The sequence below is a fragment of the Mus musculus genome, chromosome 1 (assembly GCF_000001635.26).
Source record: "Mus musculus strain C57BL/6J chromosome 1, GRCm38.p6 C57BL/6J".
In the NCBI taxonomy this organism is placed as follows: domain Eukaryota; kingdom Metazoa; phylum Chordata; class Mammalia; order Rodentia; family Muridae; genus Mus; species Mus musculus.
The window spans coordinates 155,685,639-155,703,539 of record NC_000067.6 but is presented as its reverse complement, the minus strand read 5'-3'; the positions used below and the strand labels follow the sequence as shown (position 1 = coordinate 155,703,539).

Genomic DNA, 17,901 nt, shown 5'->3' with positions numbered 1-17,901 from the left:
GGAAAGGAGACTGGAGAAAGTTGCTCAAAGCTGTGAAATCTCTGAACACAGCCCAAACTCTTAGGACACAGTGCTTAGGACCCAAGGAGGGCCAAGGAGATTTGTGCCATTGCCAGGCCTTTTGGCAAGATTGGGAAAACAGGTTAATCCCACCTGAGCTGCTCCAATCCATACCTGGAGCACAGAGGAGCACTAACTCTCATTTCTCTTGGGTACAGGCGGGCCTCTGGGTGTAACATGTTCTCTCTGGGTAATACACAATCTTGTAATTCTTAAGACTCAACCTGCTCGCCTCTATTCGAGAGAGAAATTCTTTCAGCAAATTCCATTAGATCCCCTTAATGAAATTCTTCAAGAAACCAGAAGGTCCATTTACCTTAATCCAGTCATTCTTTATCCTCAGTAAGTAGGTTATTGGATATGGAAAGGAACTGAGTTCTTTGATATTGAACCCCATTTTTTGGGTGGATCAGGATTTAACGTACAGGCCTGAGAGTGGCTCCCAGCCATCTTTATCAAATGGGCCTGTTTCTCAACCAGGCCAGACAAGCACTTGGCTTGGTTTGAACGCCTTCGGGGTAAAATGGACCAGCATAGTTTCGATTTGTGAGAGAATGTGGCCCACCAAACCCTGGCAGGCATTCACACTCCTCAGGGTAGCCAGGGCATCTCAGAGCTCCTCCAGACCAACAGGCTCCCCAGCCATGGCACCTGGGGATTTAGATGCAGGCATTCCTTGTTCTCCCTTTGGTCTGGGTTGGTCTTCAGATGTCAGGCTGACATGTTGGTGTCTGACCTGTGCTTGGCAGGGAGACAGCTGCTGCCCGTGGGCATCCCTCCTGGTCGTTGTATTGCTGGTTTTAAAGATCAGGGACTGCAGAGTCCTGGGCACTGACAATAAATCTCCGTTCTTTTGTCCACAGAAGATCAAATACTCTCAGAGCTTGGCCACACCAATAGGATTTATGGCAACGTGGGGGACGTTACAGGCGGACAGTTAATGAATGGGAGTTTCTCCATGGATGGGACAGGACAATCCTATCAGGACTTGAGGGATGGGAGCCCTTATGGAATCCCCCAGTCTCCGTCCTCCATATCGTCCCTCCCATCCCATGCTCCTTTGCTCAATGGGCTGGATTACACCGTGGACAGTAATCTGGGCATCATTGCGCATGCAGGGCAGGGAGTCAGCCAGACACTGAGAGCCATGGCTGGGGGACCCACCTCTGACCTCTCGACAGGAAGCAGTGTAGGCTACCCTGATTTTCCAACTAGCCCAGCCTCTTGGCTCGATGAGATGGACCATCCTCCTTTTTAGACTTTCCTCGTCACCCTCCTTGTCCTCCTGGTATGAGAGAATGTCTTCAAGGATCAAAAGTACGCCAATGTGAATTTCCATTATTTTCAATGGAAGTCCTCCGCCGATTCCCAGGAGGCGGAGACCACACTAGGATACTGCTTTCTTGGGAAGAGACAGGAGAGCAGCCTCATCTCTACCACAGCACAGGGGTGGACAGCCTAGAACTCTAAGGATGCTGGCTTGTTGGCTCCCTCCCCTCCCGCCCTGCTTAGAGGCTTTGGCTGCTCAGTGCTTGGACAGCACAAGGTGACTGTGACAGGCCACCTTGGCCTTTGGGGACTCTGCTCCAGCTGGTGCATCTCACACTTGGTCTCCCAAATCATCCCTCTCACCAGAACCAGGATTCCCGTGGGGGAGGCACCATGGTGCCCCCCCCCCCCAGAATAATAAAATAGTTTCTGGACCACCTTGATTACACACTAATTTTCAAAATAAAGTCAGTTCTAAAGGCTAGTAAAATACTGATGCCCACAGTTTGATATTAAAAACAAAACAAAACAAAACAAAACAAAACAAAACAAAACAAAACCCGGACCCCATTCCATTCTGTTTGCTGCTGTGAAAATGGAGACTCTTTCCCTACCTGCACGTGCAACCCAGAGTCAGTCTGGGTTTAAAAAAACCACCCTGTCTGTATTATTGAACCCCTGATGGCAAGAAATGGCTTCCACTGCAAGTGACTCTGGATCTTCCCACGGGGTCTGATGAGCCCCCCTTGGTGCCTTTTAATTTGCTTACATCATTTGCTCCCCAAGACAGGCTGAGGGCTACAAAATGATCAAAGCTAACCCATGCAGAGACCAGAGTGACAATCAGTGAAGATGTTTGTAGATACATTCAGATTCCCAGTGCTTGGTCTGTTTAGCCACACTAGCGGATGTTAGTCTTCCCCAACCTCTTGGTATTGTGACAGGGCAGAAAGAAGCCAGGAGCCTCCATGGTACTCAGAGAGCTGGCTTTGATGAGTTGCAAGGCTATTCTCCCTTAAAAGAGTAGCTTCCTCTGCTGTACTAGTGGATCCTGTTTTTGTTGCTTCCAGGGACCAGCTTTTTTTTTTTTTTTTTGGCTTAGCTTGGTTTGGTTTGGAAGAATAACTGAGCTCTCTGGTTGGACTCCTGCCATGCTGCAGGCTCTAGCCCTGCACTTAGAAAGCCCTAGCTCTCTGGCTAGCCCCAGTGCAGGGACTCTCTGCCTGCAAGGTTAGCAATTATTTAAACCTGCAGTAGAGAGGTCAGCCTGGCTCTCAGTCTGTCACCAAGGCTTGCCCCTCTGGTGACAGAGATGCAAGTAGTGGCAACTGTCACTGGTGTGGCCCACTTCTGGCCATCAGGAAGTGCACCGGTTTTAAAATGGGATTTCAGCCACCCCCTCAGGAAACTGGTTGATTCCTTCTTCACATTCTTTTAAACAAGACTTGAGAGGAAGGAAAAGGCGAGTGGGCATTGCCTTTCTTTTACATGAAGTGATGAGACCAAAGGCCCAAGGATCCCCGTCCCCACCCCCCACCCCCTTTTGTTTTCTGTCAGCCATATTTTGAGGATTCAGGTATGTGGTAGGGGATGAAGGGAAGAAACCCATTTCTTCTTTGGCTGCTGTCTTTTTTATAAGCCTCTTTCAAAGCTCAGTTCAGTTAAACTTATTCTTTGGAGAAAGAGTTTTCTGCTCAGTTCTGTAGTAGTGTTTTGGTGGGCTCTAGCCGGTCTTGCTTTTCTTTGGAGAGTGCAGACCCAGACTTCTTTCTTGAGATCTCATGTCTGTGCGTGATGATATTCACAAGTCAATGGAATCCCCCAAAAATGTGAATGCTGTGGGTGGGGTGGGGGGACACAATGGAGAGACAGATGCAAGAATAACATGCCATTCAGAGGAAATGGCAGCCATCAATGTGACGGTCCCCTTTTTAAAATACCCGATTCTCAGCAGCCAGCTGATAACACACAGGCGCAGAGCCAGGCTGGGTAAGTGAGGTGAAAGGCTGCCTGAGCTAGGCCCCTGCCTCAGCTCCACCGTTGGTTAGTGTCTCGTGGGGTTGTCTTTGGACATTGTGTGCAGCACCTCTGGAGACTGAGTGCAGCTGGTTGGGTTTTGGTTTTGTAAATGAGCTAATCCTACTCTCAACTTAGTAATGGGAGGCTGTTCTCACTCAGCTACCGTGAGTGTCTTGAGGAAGTTGGTGGGCATCGCTGTGATGTTGGCAGCAGCTTCTTGGGGTTCTTTTGGGGCCATTGAGCTGGAAGGGCTCTTAGGACAGCACTGGGTAGGAGGCTCTGAGGGTTTTCTGTGAGTTTCTTTAAGTTCTGTTCAGAGCCAGCTCTCCAGAGGGCAGCACACTCTGGTACCCACTTACAAGCACAGCCACATCAGGGCTCAGATTTTAAGTGGATCTCCCTGCAAGTTCTGTTCAAATTACGGCTGGGCTGGTGTCCCAGCGGGTACTGCCCGCCAAGACTGTTCTTTGGCTTGCCTGTGGTTCAAGATGGAGAGTGGGACGCTACCTTATGACGGTCTACACTAGGGTACCAGGTACCCTCTGGTAGCCTTTCCCTCCTGGTCTTGGAGCAAAGATGATTTCAAAACATGAAGTGTGACCTTACAGAGTCATTTATAGCGTTGGGCCCAGTTTTGGCTCTAAGACTTAATTGACACCTATGTTAGGGAATGTCCAGCAGACTTCTGAATCCTGGAACAAATTTTAAAATTAGTTTAAAAAAAAATCCATTTCCAGAGGCAATTGGCATAAGCAAGAATGGAAGCAGATTGAGTCTGGAGAAGTCTTTATCTATGGAAAGTGGGCAAAGTGGGCCATCTGGGTCCTGCTCTTGGTGAAGTCTGCGGGATGTGGACCCATTTCTCTCAGGCCCCTCCTGCTAGTTACAGTGTGAGGTGAACACCAGGGACCGTATTGAGAATTTTGTTCCCGCTAATTAATACAGTCAGGCCACAGGGAAAGAACAAAATTAAGACCCAGGGAAAGCACGGGGCAGTAGCCTGAAAGTTATCTTCTGCCCTTATAAAACATAAAATCTAGTAAGATAATTGAGGGCTGTTAGCTCATCCTTATTAAGCCCAACTTGCAAGAACGAGTGTAAAAAAAAAACCCGTAAGACAAAACAGCCAGTCCCACGTATGATGCTCCCAGACTGAGGGGCCTGCTGGCAGGAAGGCTTCAAGGCTTCTGAGCTGCGTGTTGACCACAGTCCACCGTCCCTACACAGCCCCTCCCACGCCCTAGTACTGACACCTAGCTCCAACCACGGCAGAGATGACCATACACACCTCCTCAGCCGGCGGGGTCTGGAGGCTCATTTTTAAACGGTGCACTTTAAAAATTGGAAACGGTGAGATGAGATGAAGAGAAATTCAATTAAGCGGAAATGAGTTTTGTTTTATAGCCTGCTGCTGAAGGGCTCTGGGCATGCTGAAAGCTAAATAAAAGCACACCACTGGCTCTCTCTTTCTTGGATTGGTCAAGTGCCCCTCCCCTCCTTTTTTTTTTTTTTTTCTTTCAGTCGTTGTTCCAACTGCTCTACCAGTGACTGGAGCCAAAAAGAGAGAGCCCAGCAAAGCCATCCCATCCCCACTCTGCTTGTTAGGACCACACTAAAAGCACAGATTCATGCTGCTAGCTCTGGTGAGGAGACAGCTGCAGGTTTGGGAGGGGTGCCAAGCCTTCCTTCATTCCTTTGCATAGTGAGGCAGAACGCAGGTGGACAGAGCCAGGCCACCTCCACTCCCGCCTGATGTCGCCTACAGGCAGGGATCACTGGGGTGTGACTGTGTGAGGACCGTGTTCACCTGAGGAGCAGGTTCAGGGCTGCAGGACCCCAGATGCTGCTCTGAGCTCACACTTAGACCTCAAAGTCCCAGATCTCCTAAGCATTGGATTGTCACCCCATCCTTCATGGTGTAAATTTTGTACAGTTAAAAAGAAATGAAGTTGCGTTTCCTGGGAAAAAGAGAAGAAAAGGAAAAAAAAAACCAAACAAACAAAGAAAAAAAAAAACAACAAAAAGAGCACCCACCCCTCCTTATTTATTGCCATGTGACTTTGGAGAGCCGAACTGGTGCGTTTGTTTGTATATGCCTCCTGTGTGCTGGCATGAGATGTGTATGGTAAAACTGTAAAATAAAGATGGAAATTCTTTAGAAGCTGATGTGTCTGCTTTTTATTTGGTCTGCTGGAGAGCTTCTCTCTTGACCTAGGCAGCTTAACAAATGGGCTGACACAGGAGCGTGCAGTCACCACAAGGAAACCAAAAATGTAATTCTGAGTTAAAAAAAATCACTTCATGAAGTCCTGGGCTGGCCGGCCACCAAGCCCCAGTGATCCTGGTGTCTCCATACCTGCCCCAGCCTGGGGCCAGCTCAGTCTGCAGTGGATTCTGGGAACCCAGACTCAGGCCCTCATGCTTTCTTGCACAGCAGGTGCTCAGAGTCACTGAGCCACAACCACTACCCCCTTTGGGTTTTCAAATATCAATTTCCTGCCACAATCCTCTGCCCCTCGTTTGGAAGCAGGACGAAAACAAACAAAACCATCTACTGACCACGTAATTCGTAATGACTGTCCTATATTTTTTATAGTCTTTCACGTTTATGATTTCTTCTTTCTAAAGCATTTGTAGATATCTATATTTGGGTGAGAGAAGACAGGAGAGCAGAAACCCTCATCGGAGTGATCAGGGCTCTTAGACAAGTGTTTTCTAGGGAAATTTCCATATAGTTTTTTTTTTTTCTGCAAGGGACATATTAGTGTGAAGTTTAGTCAAAATGAAGAGAGCAACAGACCTTCTCATTAAATAAAACATCATCTCGTCCATCATCGTCGTCATCATCATCATCAACAACAACAACAAAACCCAAGGGCTTGGGGAGATGACTCAGCAGTTAAGAGTGCTTGCTGTTCTTACAGAACTTGGTTCCTGGCACCCATGTTGGGGAGCTCACAACCAGTTATAACTCCAGCTTTTGGGGATCCAATACCCTCTTCTGAACTCTGTAGGTACCAGCACTTATGTGCACATATCCACACACATACATGTGTCTATACAGTAATACAATAATCTTTCAAAACAAAACCAAAAATCCCCCCATGCCCCCACACACTTAAGTCATGGTACTTCTTTAGAGTTGGGATCTTGTCAATAACTAGAGCCTTGCCTTTTCCCGGGATATTAGTGTGGCTGGTTGAAGAGGTGATCCTGACATCTGTACTGTTCTAGTAGCTACAAGGTGCACTTGGCTACTTAAATGTAAAGCGATTAATATGACGTAAAACCGGAAGTTCTCACTCTTGCTGCGTTTCAAACGCCCAATAGCTGCAGGCTACTTCGTGAGGGTGATGCAGATATAAAACCTTCTCCCTGTAGAAATGGTCCATTGGCCAGTGCTAGTTAAGTCTGGCTAGGAAGAGTGGCCAGGTGATGTCATATCACATGTTTAGCTGCTAGCTCGCCTGGACTAGCATCCTTTGTGTTCCCTTGCTCCTCGCCTCCTCCACGGATACACACCTTGTGTTTAAAGCACTGCATTGACTTGACTTGCTTTAGGTCCAGAATAGGAGGCTGGACTCTGGGCTGAGGTCTCTATGCTGCCACTGGGATGCTGTGACTGGATCAAAGACACACCTTGTGTCCCAGTGTCTGCTATTGAGGTGATTTAAGGCCTTTGCCAAACTCATCACTGTTGGTATTTTTTTAGGCCAAGGGTGGCTAAAGGTCTTGCTAGCTTATTTACCAAAGAAAGGTAAAAAAGATGAAGGCACCAACTGGAAATATATGTTTTTTTTCTTTTCTCTTAGCTAGCCCAGTCCCTTGCACAGCTTTTAGGGAAAACCACAGAGTTCTATGAAAAGTTCTGGGGCATCCCAGCTGGTGTCTTACCTGTGTATTAATGAAACACTAACATTGGGACATGGTGCCAACCCACCTTGGATAGTCTCTTTGGCTTCCATTCTCAGCCCCTGCATAGAAAGCTACATAGAAAGCTCTAGGACAGTCAGGACTACAGAGATACCCTATCTCAGAAAACTAATCTAAAAAATAAAGCAAGCAAACAAACAAGGACACAGACAAGAAACCCCAGGCCAGAAAACATTAAATAAGACCCACTGGGCTGAAGGGACAGCTCAGTTGGTAAACAGTTGGCCTTGCTCCCAGAATTCAAGTGGAGAGCATACAAAGTGAAGTGTGGTGGTGGATGCTGACAATCCCAGCCCCAGGCAGATGGATCCCCGGGGCTCCCGGTTCAGCCAACCCAGCCTTATCTGCAAGCCCCAGGTTCTTCTGAAACAGAAACATAGTGGGTGGCTCATGTGGCATGCGTGAACACAAGCACGCGCGCGCGCGCACACACACACACATACACACACACACACACACACACACACACACACACACACACACACACACGTGTGAGTCTCTTTGGGAACAAGTAGAGCCTTAACCATCAACATCCCTGTTGCTTTCTTAGCTCCCCATCTTTCTTCTTGGGCCTGTGATTTTATTAAGCTAAAATTACAACAGGATAGAGATCCTAGGCCATGCAGTGACCAACTGTTAAGCTATAAGACAAACCAAAAGGGAGATGTTCCTCAGTATCTGAGTGTATTCCCTCCTGATACCTGAGAAGCGGCGTGTACATGCCTGTGATCCTAGAACTTGGGAAGTAGAGATGAAGTCAAGGGCATTCTCAGATAATTAGTGAGTTCAAGGTCAACCTGGGGTACATGAAATCCTGTCTCAAACAAACAAACAAACAAATAAACAACCCCTCCAGATCCCACACATATACAAAATGTCCTTCACACATCCAAGGGAAAACTGCTCAATCCCTTTTCCCATACTTCCTTAGGATACATCATTCAGAGTTCTCAGTTCCTGTCTGCTGCTGCCCAGTGAGTGCTCTGCTGGGATTGATTCTTTGGATCATGGCTGCTGTAGGGTGGAAACCACGTGGTCAGTGCTACTGGAGAAACGCTAGGAGTCAAGGGCAGGGAAAACCGCTTGTACATGGGCCAATCATTAGGAAAGAAAGTTTTTCTAAAAGGAGTCATGGGAACAAGTTGTCCAAGTTTAAATGTCTTTGAAGCCATCGGCATCTGCCCTGCCCAGCATCCTTTCAGAGAGAGCAGGGCTGGGCTCCCAAAGAAGCGCTTGTCTCTATCACCTCTTCATTCCGTTCCTTTATTTATCATCTTTTTATGCCAAAGTGCCTTCAAGGTTTCCTGTCCTGAGAATGATTTTTTTTTCCTTTGCTCATCTCAAACACAAGGTTGAATTCAGATACACACACACTGGCATATTATTTTGTGATTACATTTAACAAGTCATAGGCTGAACCTCCCAGATAGGAGCCCATTCTCAAAGCAATGTGGTCAAGAACAGCACCATAGGTGGGGCTCCTAGGACATAAATGGCTTCCAAGTGGTGACTGACGCAGACGGGGTGGCCAGAGCTCACAAGGCCAGGGCACGGATTTTATGTATTTATTATTAGGATTGGATTTTAAGATTTATTTTATTTATATAAATATACAGAAGCTGTCTTCAGACACACCAGAAAAAGGGCACCAGATCCCATTACAGATGGTTGTGAGCCACCATGTGGTTGCTGGGAATTGAACTGAGGACCTCTGGAAGAGCAGTCAGGGCTCTTAACAGCTAAGATTCTCTCCAGCCCTATTATTGGCTTTTAAAGACAGGGTTTCTCTGTGTAGCTCTGGCTGTCCTGGAACTCGGTCCATAGATCAGGCTGGCCTCAAACTCACAGAGATCCACCTGCCTCTGCCTCCTGAGTGCTGGGATTAAAGGCGTGCGCCACTGCCCAGCTTACCTTTTTTTTTTTTTTTAAGTTTTAAACGTTATTTATTTATCGTGTACGTGTGCTTGCACACATGCTGCAGTGCACGTGTAGGGGCAGAGGCTGGAGGGCAACTTGCACAAGTTGGTTGTCTCCTTCCACTCTATGGGGCCCAAGCATTAAACTCAGGTTGGCAGCCTTGGTCAAAGGCATCAGTTAACTGGCTGAGCTATCTTGCTGTCATCATCATTACTATTATTATTATTAATGCTATCATCATTACTATTGTTGTTATTACTACTACAACTCCTACTGCTGCTACTACCATTATAATGCTTTATCTTCTTGCTAGTCAAACCTGGACCAGTATCTCTTGTGGGTGGGAAGGGCTTGAGGATATGTGAAAGGGGGTGGGGGGGCTGCTCTATAAAAGATAAAATACAAACTGAAAAAAGTGGTCTCAGCATATCCTTCCAGTTGGAAATAGGCAGGGCTTTTTTTTTTTTTTCTTTTTTGGAGCCATTAAAATGGTAAATAGGTTTTTAACAGATGGCCCTTCCACAGCAACGAAAAGCACAGGCGAGGACTCTGGGGTTAAATCTCATATTTTAGTCACCTGGGACTAGTTTATTATTGCAGAAAAACAAACACCCGTAGACTTGACAGCTCCCTCTCCTCTCAAGTGGAGCCCTTGAAGCTGGCCGCTCTCTGGCCAGCTGAGGGGTGGCTGCCTGCAGATGGGGACCTAGGGAATTAAGGTTCCATTTTCGACACCTGTCAACTGCAAGGCTTAAAGCTCACCCAGGCTGGTGGGGTATGATAACTAAGAAACTCTATTACTGGTAGGCTGGGACTTTTATACTCAATATGTGTGCTGGCTTTTTCCTTTTTTTAAAAAAATCATTTTAACATTTAATGCTCCTCAATTAAAGTGATTTCCTGGAGTGGATGCCAAGCTTCGTTTAGAATGCGCATTAACCACTTTCTGGATCGGTAGTTAAAGGCACTGAGGGATTTAAACAGCAATCCACAAGTCTGTTCAGTCAAGGTTTGGCGGAATAAAGCAGATTATAAACAATAATATATGTCTTTCTCTTCTTTTTCTGGAAGGGTTCCAAACTCACAAACAGGGCTAAAGTGCTATAAACATAGCCAGGACTAAGCTTTGGGCTCCACAAATGTACTCTGTAAACGCACGGCATTGGAGTGCCACTTTTAGCCCGTGTGCGTCTGTGCGCGTGTACTTTGAAAGAGCTTTTTATTACACAAAGTGTCCATCAACCGAACTTACCTTCTAAATATTAAAATAGAAACCAGGATTGCCACACAAGTGAGAGAGAGAGAAAAAAATCCTGGTTGCAGAGGAGACAACTGCTGCTGCTGTCGGGGTAAGGGGTGGGGGTAGGTAGGGGGGTGGGTGGGAGGGTATTTGTGGGGGACACAGCCTACTGAAAGTGGCTGCCTTCATGGTCCCACTGTAGGGCACACTGTAGGGCAGCTTCTCCTAGTTTCATGTTTTTGTTGCTCAGTTGGTTGGTTTAGTGGAGACAGGATCTTGCTCCGTTGCCCAGGCTGGCCTTGAACATCTTGTGTCTGTATCCCAGGTGCAGAAACTGCAGGCGCACACCCCCAGACAGTCCCTAGCTGCTTTTTACCTTTGACTGCTAACTCAGCCATTCCCTGTAAGTCAAGACAAGAAAACCAGCCATCGGAAGCATACAGAGCAGTGGGCAGCCTGAGACCATCCTGCTCTGGCTTTTAGGGCCAGGAGGCTAGGCACTGGTGGAGGTTTGGAATATGGCCCTCAAGTGACTCAGCAGCACACGCACCCTAAAACTTCAAGGAATACCCTGACTCTGTGACTGTGTGAGGAGGTTGACGTAACCCAGCAGAGAACAGCTTGAAGACTCACGCCATGCCAATCTGCATCCTGCATGGGAGGAGGCGCATACCAAGGGCATCTCAGGGCGCTGATTACACACTGCACTACATAGCTCTTACTGCTCTACCCTTCAGTGGGATGCCATCAATGTGTATGGGAAAACTGATCATACTTGGGGTAGGACATGTACTCACTGATAAAAGTATGAGAATATGTGGCGATTCCCTTGAGTCTGATACTCTAAGCTTTGCACCAAAAACTCTGAAGAACTGTGAATGGCTGCAGGGCAGATGCTTGCTCAATAGTTACACCATACTCTTAAAGTCACAGTAAAGAGAGATCCTGCTGGATAGACACAGAATCCACTAAGATGCCCAATAACGCAAGTTCTGAAGGTGGCTGTTTTGCTTATCCTGAAAATATGACTCAGGGAAATCTTTTGGATTTGGTATCAAAGGGTTTGGAAAATTCCTAGATTTCGAAGAAATAAGATTCATGTAGAACACACACACACACACACACACACACACACACACACACACACACACTACATCATGTTAAATTTAGTATTTCACAGTTTCAAGTTTCTGACCTTGGACAATTTCTCAGTTCTGAGTCTCAATTTCCTTACTTTGTAGACTAGAGAAAATGGCAATTATTCTTATCTTTACAATTATTCTTAGGTTAAATTAAGCTCCCAAGAATAAGCGTTTCATAGAAAGATATCAGTGTCCAGCACAATGCAGTTGACATCACTGATGGAGGACATGTTGGTGTACACATTACTTAAGTAGACAGCGGATTTTGTTGTTGTTGCTTTGTTGCTGTGGAGAATGCTGTCGGTGTCGGGGCACGCCCACGCCTACCCCATACCCACCAAGGCGGGAAGCAGTGCAGGAGTATGGGATGGGACTCTGCAGCTTAGAGGTAGAGGAAGCACAGACCTTGGGCAGGCTATGTCCCCCCAGGCTGTTCCTACTGTCCTGTGTCTGCCAGGGAATGTTCCACAGACCTCCAGCGCAGCAGCAGCTGGGACCAGGTAAACACACGAGAGCCACACCCACCGCTGCCCATAAGGCATCCGACTCTGGAGATGCGAATATTAAGAATCTGCTTCTTAGCCTACATCTAGTATTTTAATTTCTCTGAAAACATTTGGCCAAAGTCACCGTAGGAACTGGGATTTGAGATTTATTGATAAATATTTAAGCTTAATATTTTTTCATTATGAAATGGAAACTGGTAGGTTCACATTTAGTGTTAAGAAGCATTTATAACATGATTTTTTTTTTAGGGGCTCAAAGTTTGATAATAACCTTTGCATTTCAACTTAAAATAGTAAACAGCTAAAAGTCTTCATGTTAAATTGATGACTATATATTTTCTTAGACACGAAACCCTTCTACAACAGCTAGCTCTGCCACAGTCACATATATTGTTCATTAATCTCAGAGATGATGTACTGTACACAGAATAATAACCTATAGCCAAGTAGTTAAACCTGGCAGGAAGCTATGAAATACTTATTTAATAGGAGGGGTCACTGGATTATAGGAACCTTTTAACTGGAAACTGCTGAAACATTTAAAACCAGACAGAGCAGGCAGAATTCCGAGGACGATGCTTTGGCTGCTCTCCTTCTACCTGACAAGCAGAGGAGACAGCAGTGTTGGTCAGCTGGCTGACTCCTTGCTCCTCAGTATTAGAGAGGTTATTAACGATTTAGTCCGTTTCTGATGGTAATTCATGATTTTAGACTTGTCTGGATAAGCAGAACACGAATTCTTAACATCTGTGCGGAAGGAAAGCATGAGTGAACTGGGCTAGACTGTCAGTAGGTTTGAGAAATAGCTATGGGTTGAATGAAAAGCTGGAAAACTTCACGCTGCTTTGGGCTTAAACAAGAGCAACTAGGATTCAGTAGACTTGTTCTTAACTGTGGCTCCATCAGCAACTCTGGAATTATGGGTGAATTAACCTGCCTGTGTCTGTTCCTTGTCCTGGCACTGGCACATGAACACTAACTCTACAAGACTATTGTGCAATGACTACAGGTTAAAGAAACCTATGAAATCATCCTGGAAAGGCAAGAAGTTAAGCAGACATGCTAAACTCTCAGTAGACACACACAATTCAGTCTGTGAGCTCATTTCTGTTCTCTAACAGATCCGAGGCCAAAGACTTCAGAGACCAACTTCTCAGCCAGTGTACCTCCAAAGACGCCTAGTGTGGTAGTCAGTGTGGATGTGGATATTAGTATGTATTATGCCTCTATTCTTGGCCAATGATTTAAAAACAAAACAAAACAAAATAAAATCAAGCAAGCAAGCAAAATCACCACTGACTTGGGATTGGACATTTAGCTTAGCATCAAGCATTAGCAAATGCAAGGTCCTGGCTTTTTGGCCCTAGCACCCACACCATCACCATTACCACCAACCCACCTCTTACCCAGTTCTTTTAAAGAGGCACAGCCACACCACAAATATCATCTGGTAGAGGCACTTAAAACTATGAAAACTGGGCAGCTGACCAAAGGTTTTCCTCCTGTGATAGGAACCAGAAACTAATGGTGCCCATGGATGGGCTTTCGGAAAGCATAAAGCTCTCAGAAGTCCATTCCAACTATAGCACTGTCCCAAGGCAGCTTTTCAAACTACAAACCAGAAGACAGGCTCAGGCAAGGCCTTGAGTGTAGGTTAGGTGCAGAGTGCTTGCCTAGCTTGCACAAGGCTCCGCCTTCAGTCTCTAGTGTTATTTACACACACACACACACACACACTCAGCCTGGGTTCTGAAGCTAAGGTGAGTCAGACACTACGCCTTCTCTGTGATATGTGCTGACACGATTTTCTTTTTATTTCTCATTTTTCATCGGTGTGCACTGAAACTATTGTGACTGCATGGAGACTAATGTAGAGGCAATCAGGGCCTCTTAGATCAGTCAGCAGGGGACAAAGTAAATGACAACCGTGAATAAATACTAAATACAGAAAGTGGCAGCACAGTTCTGATCTCAGCATATTCAGTAAAGAAAAAAAGGCAACTTGGGGAGTGAGGCTAAGCAAGCTCACACACAGGCACAGGTCTGTGAAGGTGGCATTCAGGCCAACAGGAGAAATGGAGACTTGAGAACGAGGTCAGAGTAGGAAGGCAGTGTATGCAGTCTAGAAACCGAGGTCCCCAGTGACTAGCAGGTGTGTCTAGTTACAACCACTTTACTAGTCCTCCTGCCAGTGTCTAGTATCAATTTTTAAAATACTCATATACATTAGAAATATCAGCGAGCTGAAAGCAAGAATGAGAGAAAATGAATTCTAACTAGTAAGCAAAATCAAAAAAGCTAGACATCTCCAAGTGTTTGTTGAGGTATAAACAGAAGTGAGTCTCCTGGGAGAAGGCTTTCTATGGGATTTCCTAATAATCAGTTGACTAACACGATGAAGCTAAGGTATCTACTGGTTTCTACATAGCTCGCTGGACTGTAGGGGAACACAGTCACCATGTATCAGGAAAGATGACGGGCTGCCTGCTTCTTTGTTGATGAACTGCAGCCTTTAGTAATGAACTCAGGATCCGACTGGTATGTGACGTGCTGGCATAGTAATTCAATAATTTAAAGGGAATGAAATTAACCATGACTCAGTGTTCTCTGACATTTATGGATGAAGTCTTCATAGAAGACCCAGGAAAATGATCTACAGATTACTATGTGATAGTACGGTTTTTGGAAATTCAGATATTGGGAACAAAAGAATAGGGGTTTAAAGTCTATATAGTTTTAAATGCGGCAGAACAAGCAATAAAGATGTGTCTAAGAAATGCTGATCTCAGTCTGTAAAAGGAAGAAATATAGAAAATGAAGTTCCTGGATGGTTTCTTGCTCAGACAAATAGTCTAACATGTTTAAATGAACGAGTAACTCGATTTGCTAATGCTCTAAAGATGAACGAGGTAATGCCAGTTAAAACCCGCAGAGTTTGGGTGACTTTTACTGTACCCAATGTATAGTATTTTTTAAAAATACATTGATAAATGTGGACCATAAAAGGCTTAGGTTAGAGGTAGCCTCAACGCAGCAGGGACTGTGGTAAAGGAACAAAGACCAGAGAATTACCCCCACATTTCAGTATGCACCAATGTGTGTATTTCCACAGGTAGGTCCTTAAGCAATGATTTAAAAATGATTAGTCTTGGTGAATGGTTTGTTTTTGCATCTCAGGTTGAACGAAGGTAGGCTACAAAAAAATCACAAAACAAACAGTATTCATATGCCTTATGTTGTGGAGGGGTTTGCTCAGGATAGGCTAGCACAAGCTAACAAAAACTGTAAGCAGTGGGCTGCACTATGTAAGGTACTTCCCAGTTTAACAGTCACACCTGTTAGGGAACTAGCTCTTAATGGCTACGTTTGCACTGCGACTAATTTCTTCTTTCATTTTTCTTTTCTCTTTTCTTTTCTTCTTTTTTGTTTTTTTTTGAGACAGGGTTTCTCTGTGTAGCCCTGGCTGTCCTGGAACTCACTCTGTAGACCAGGCTGGCCTTGAACTCAGAAATCCACCTGCCTCTGCCTCCCAAGTGCTGGGATTAAAGGCATGCACCACCACTGCCCATTATTTTCTTTATTTACATTTCAAAACCTTTCCTAGTTTCCCCTCCGAAAATCCCCTATCCCCTTCCCCCTCCCCCTGTTCCCCAACCCACCCACTTCCATTCTTGGTCCTGGCATTTCCCTATACTGGGGCATAGAACCTTCACAGGACCAAGGGCCTCTCCTCCCATTGATGACCGACTAGGCCATCATCTCTGCTACTTGCTTTAACACCCTCTTTCTCCTTACATTTTCAAGCATGTCTTTAGGGAACAGCCATCTTACCTACCTATACAGATTAGCTGTGAAATGCTACTGGGTCATTTGCTTTCTACTATGCTGGGACTTCACAGAACTTTCCTAATTGTCACTGTAGTGCTGATGGGCACACTTTGCTTCTGTATTTTGAGAAAGAGAGAGAGAGAGAGAGAGAGAGAGAGAGAGAGAGAGAGAGAGAGAGAGAGAGAGAGAGAGGGGCACAGAGGAGAGGGGAGCCATGTTTAATATTGTGAAATATGATCTGTCTGCTCCTCTCCCCACCTTCCACAGCAGTGATAAATTTCAAAGCATGCTAGGCAGAATTGGATTATATTATGCACAGTACACATGTTCATCACCAACCCCAGACTCCCCCACAATGTATGCATGGAGAATGAGTTGCTGAGACGTCGAAATCCCAGTTCCTCGAACTGATTTTATTAGCCAATGCATACCAAAGATGGGCGGTAAAAGAAGTATTATTTTTGCAGTTTCTTTTATCCCGGAAGTCCTAGTCTGCCAAACTGTGCTTCTTCAGGCTTTGGATCAAGCCTTGCTAGCTCTGTGCCGCTGCAGCAGCAGAGAGACCGCTTTGCAGCCCGTCACCTCTTCTGGCAAGCAGCCGTCTTGGTCTCGGAGGGTGGGGTCAGCGCCAGACTGGAGCAGCAGTTCCACGATGTCCAAAAACTCGCAGGCAGCGGCTGCAAGAGAATTGACACACACAAACGGGTTTACTGTAGGTCAGGGGAGCCGCTCCGTGCAGCAGGAACGGCAAAGGTGGGTAGCAAGGAGGCCTACACATTGCCCACCCTGATGGTAGCTGCAGGATGCTTGGGCCTTGATGCTAGAACAAGTCTTAAGAAACTACATCTTTTCATCACACAGAAACACACAGTTCTTTTGTAAAACTGTGAGACTTTTGACCCTATTTGCAAGGAGAGAATAATAGCAAAGAGTAAAAAAAATGCAATGGCTTTATGTTGATCTATATTTTCAAATAATAATAGTTGGGTAACCAATGTCAAAAGGCTAAATGTATTGCATCAAATAAACCTATTTGTTTTGTTTTTGAACACACACACACACACACACACACACACACACACACACAATTGAATTTAGGTAGGAAAAAAGCTGGTCTAGTAATTAGACCATCACTATGTTCAATCTTTTTTTTTTTTTTTTTTTTTTTTTTTCTGAGACAAGGTCTTTTTGTATAGCCCTGGCTGTCCTGGAACTCACTCTGTAGACCAGGTTGGCCTCAAACTGAGAAATCCACCTGCCTCTGCCTCCCAAGTACTGGGATTAAAGGCATGCACCACCACTGCCTGGTCTCACTATGTGAAATCTTGTGTGTAGGATTGTACGTTCAGATGTATGTGCAGGGGTGTGTGTGTGTATGGAGGTCAAAGTTCAGCAGCAAACATCCTCCTCCATTGCTCCCCACAAGGGTCTCTTCCTGAACTTGGAGCTGGCTGGCCAGCAAGCTCCTGGAATCCTGTCTCCATTCCTCAGAACTGGGGTTAGAGACGTGCAGCCCTGCTTTTGTGTGTGTGTGGCAGGGCCTGGACTCACTCCCTAGTGATGATCCAGTAAGTGCTTTACCCACTGAGCCATCTCCCAGTCCCGAAGACCCTGAGAGGAGTGAAAAGCATTATTGGGGTCGCTGAGTCTAAGGCACAGGAGGGGAGACCCCCAACACCAAGACCTGTGATGAAGATGGTATTGTTACTGCCCCCAGGACAGACAAACAGACCAAAGATTAGAGCAGAGAGCTGTCTACTCTTCAGCATATATACAGAAATCAGATTTATGACAAAGCCAGGATTACAAGCAAGGAGGAAACAAATATCTAACAATTAGAAGGCTCTGAGATGACTGAGCTGAAGGCAAAAGCAGACATTTTACACCAAATGAATCATAACAGCAACACACACACACACACACACACACACACACACACACACACTCACACACACACGCACACATGCACGCACGCACACATGCATGC

General features: G+C 45.7%; 2 protein-coding genes across 5 annotated transcripts in view; one reads left to right on the top strand and one right to left on the bottom strand.

Moving 5' to 3' along the window:
- Lhx4 (LIM homeobox protein 4) overlaps positions 1-5,509 on the top strand; it is a 53,696-nt gene extending 48,187 nt beyond the window's left edge. The window contains exon 6 of one of the 2 annotated variants that reach the window (XM_006529169.2): positions 924-5,509. In XM_006529169.2, the coding sequence (XP_006529232.1) occupies positions 924-1,318 (395 nt within the window). In that variant the 3' untranslated portion in view covers positions 1,319-5,509. The remainder of the gene's footprint in view (positions 1-923) is intronic. The other variant, NM_010712.2, reaches the window with a different exon arrangement.
- A 10,556-nt stretch (positions 5,510-16,065) lies between these two features.
- Acbd6 (acyl-Coenzyme A binding domain containing 6) overlaps positions 16,066-17,901 on the bottom strand; it is a 129,376-nt gene continuing 127,540 nt past the window's right edge. For 2 of the 3 annotated variants that reach the window (XR_387197.4, XM_006529883.4), the window contains one exon: positions 16,066-16,591. Coding sequence is in view for 2 of the 3 variants with exons in the window: in XM_006529883.4 (XP_006529946.1) it covers positions 16,437-16,591 (155 nt within the window). In the remaining variant the exon portion in view is untranslated. The remainder of the gene's footprint in view (positions 16,592-17,901) is intronic. The other variant, NM_028250.3, reaches the window with a different exon arrangement.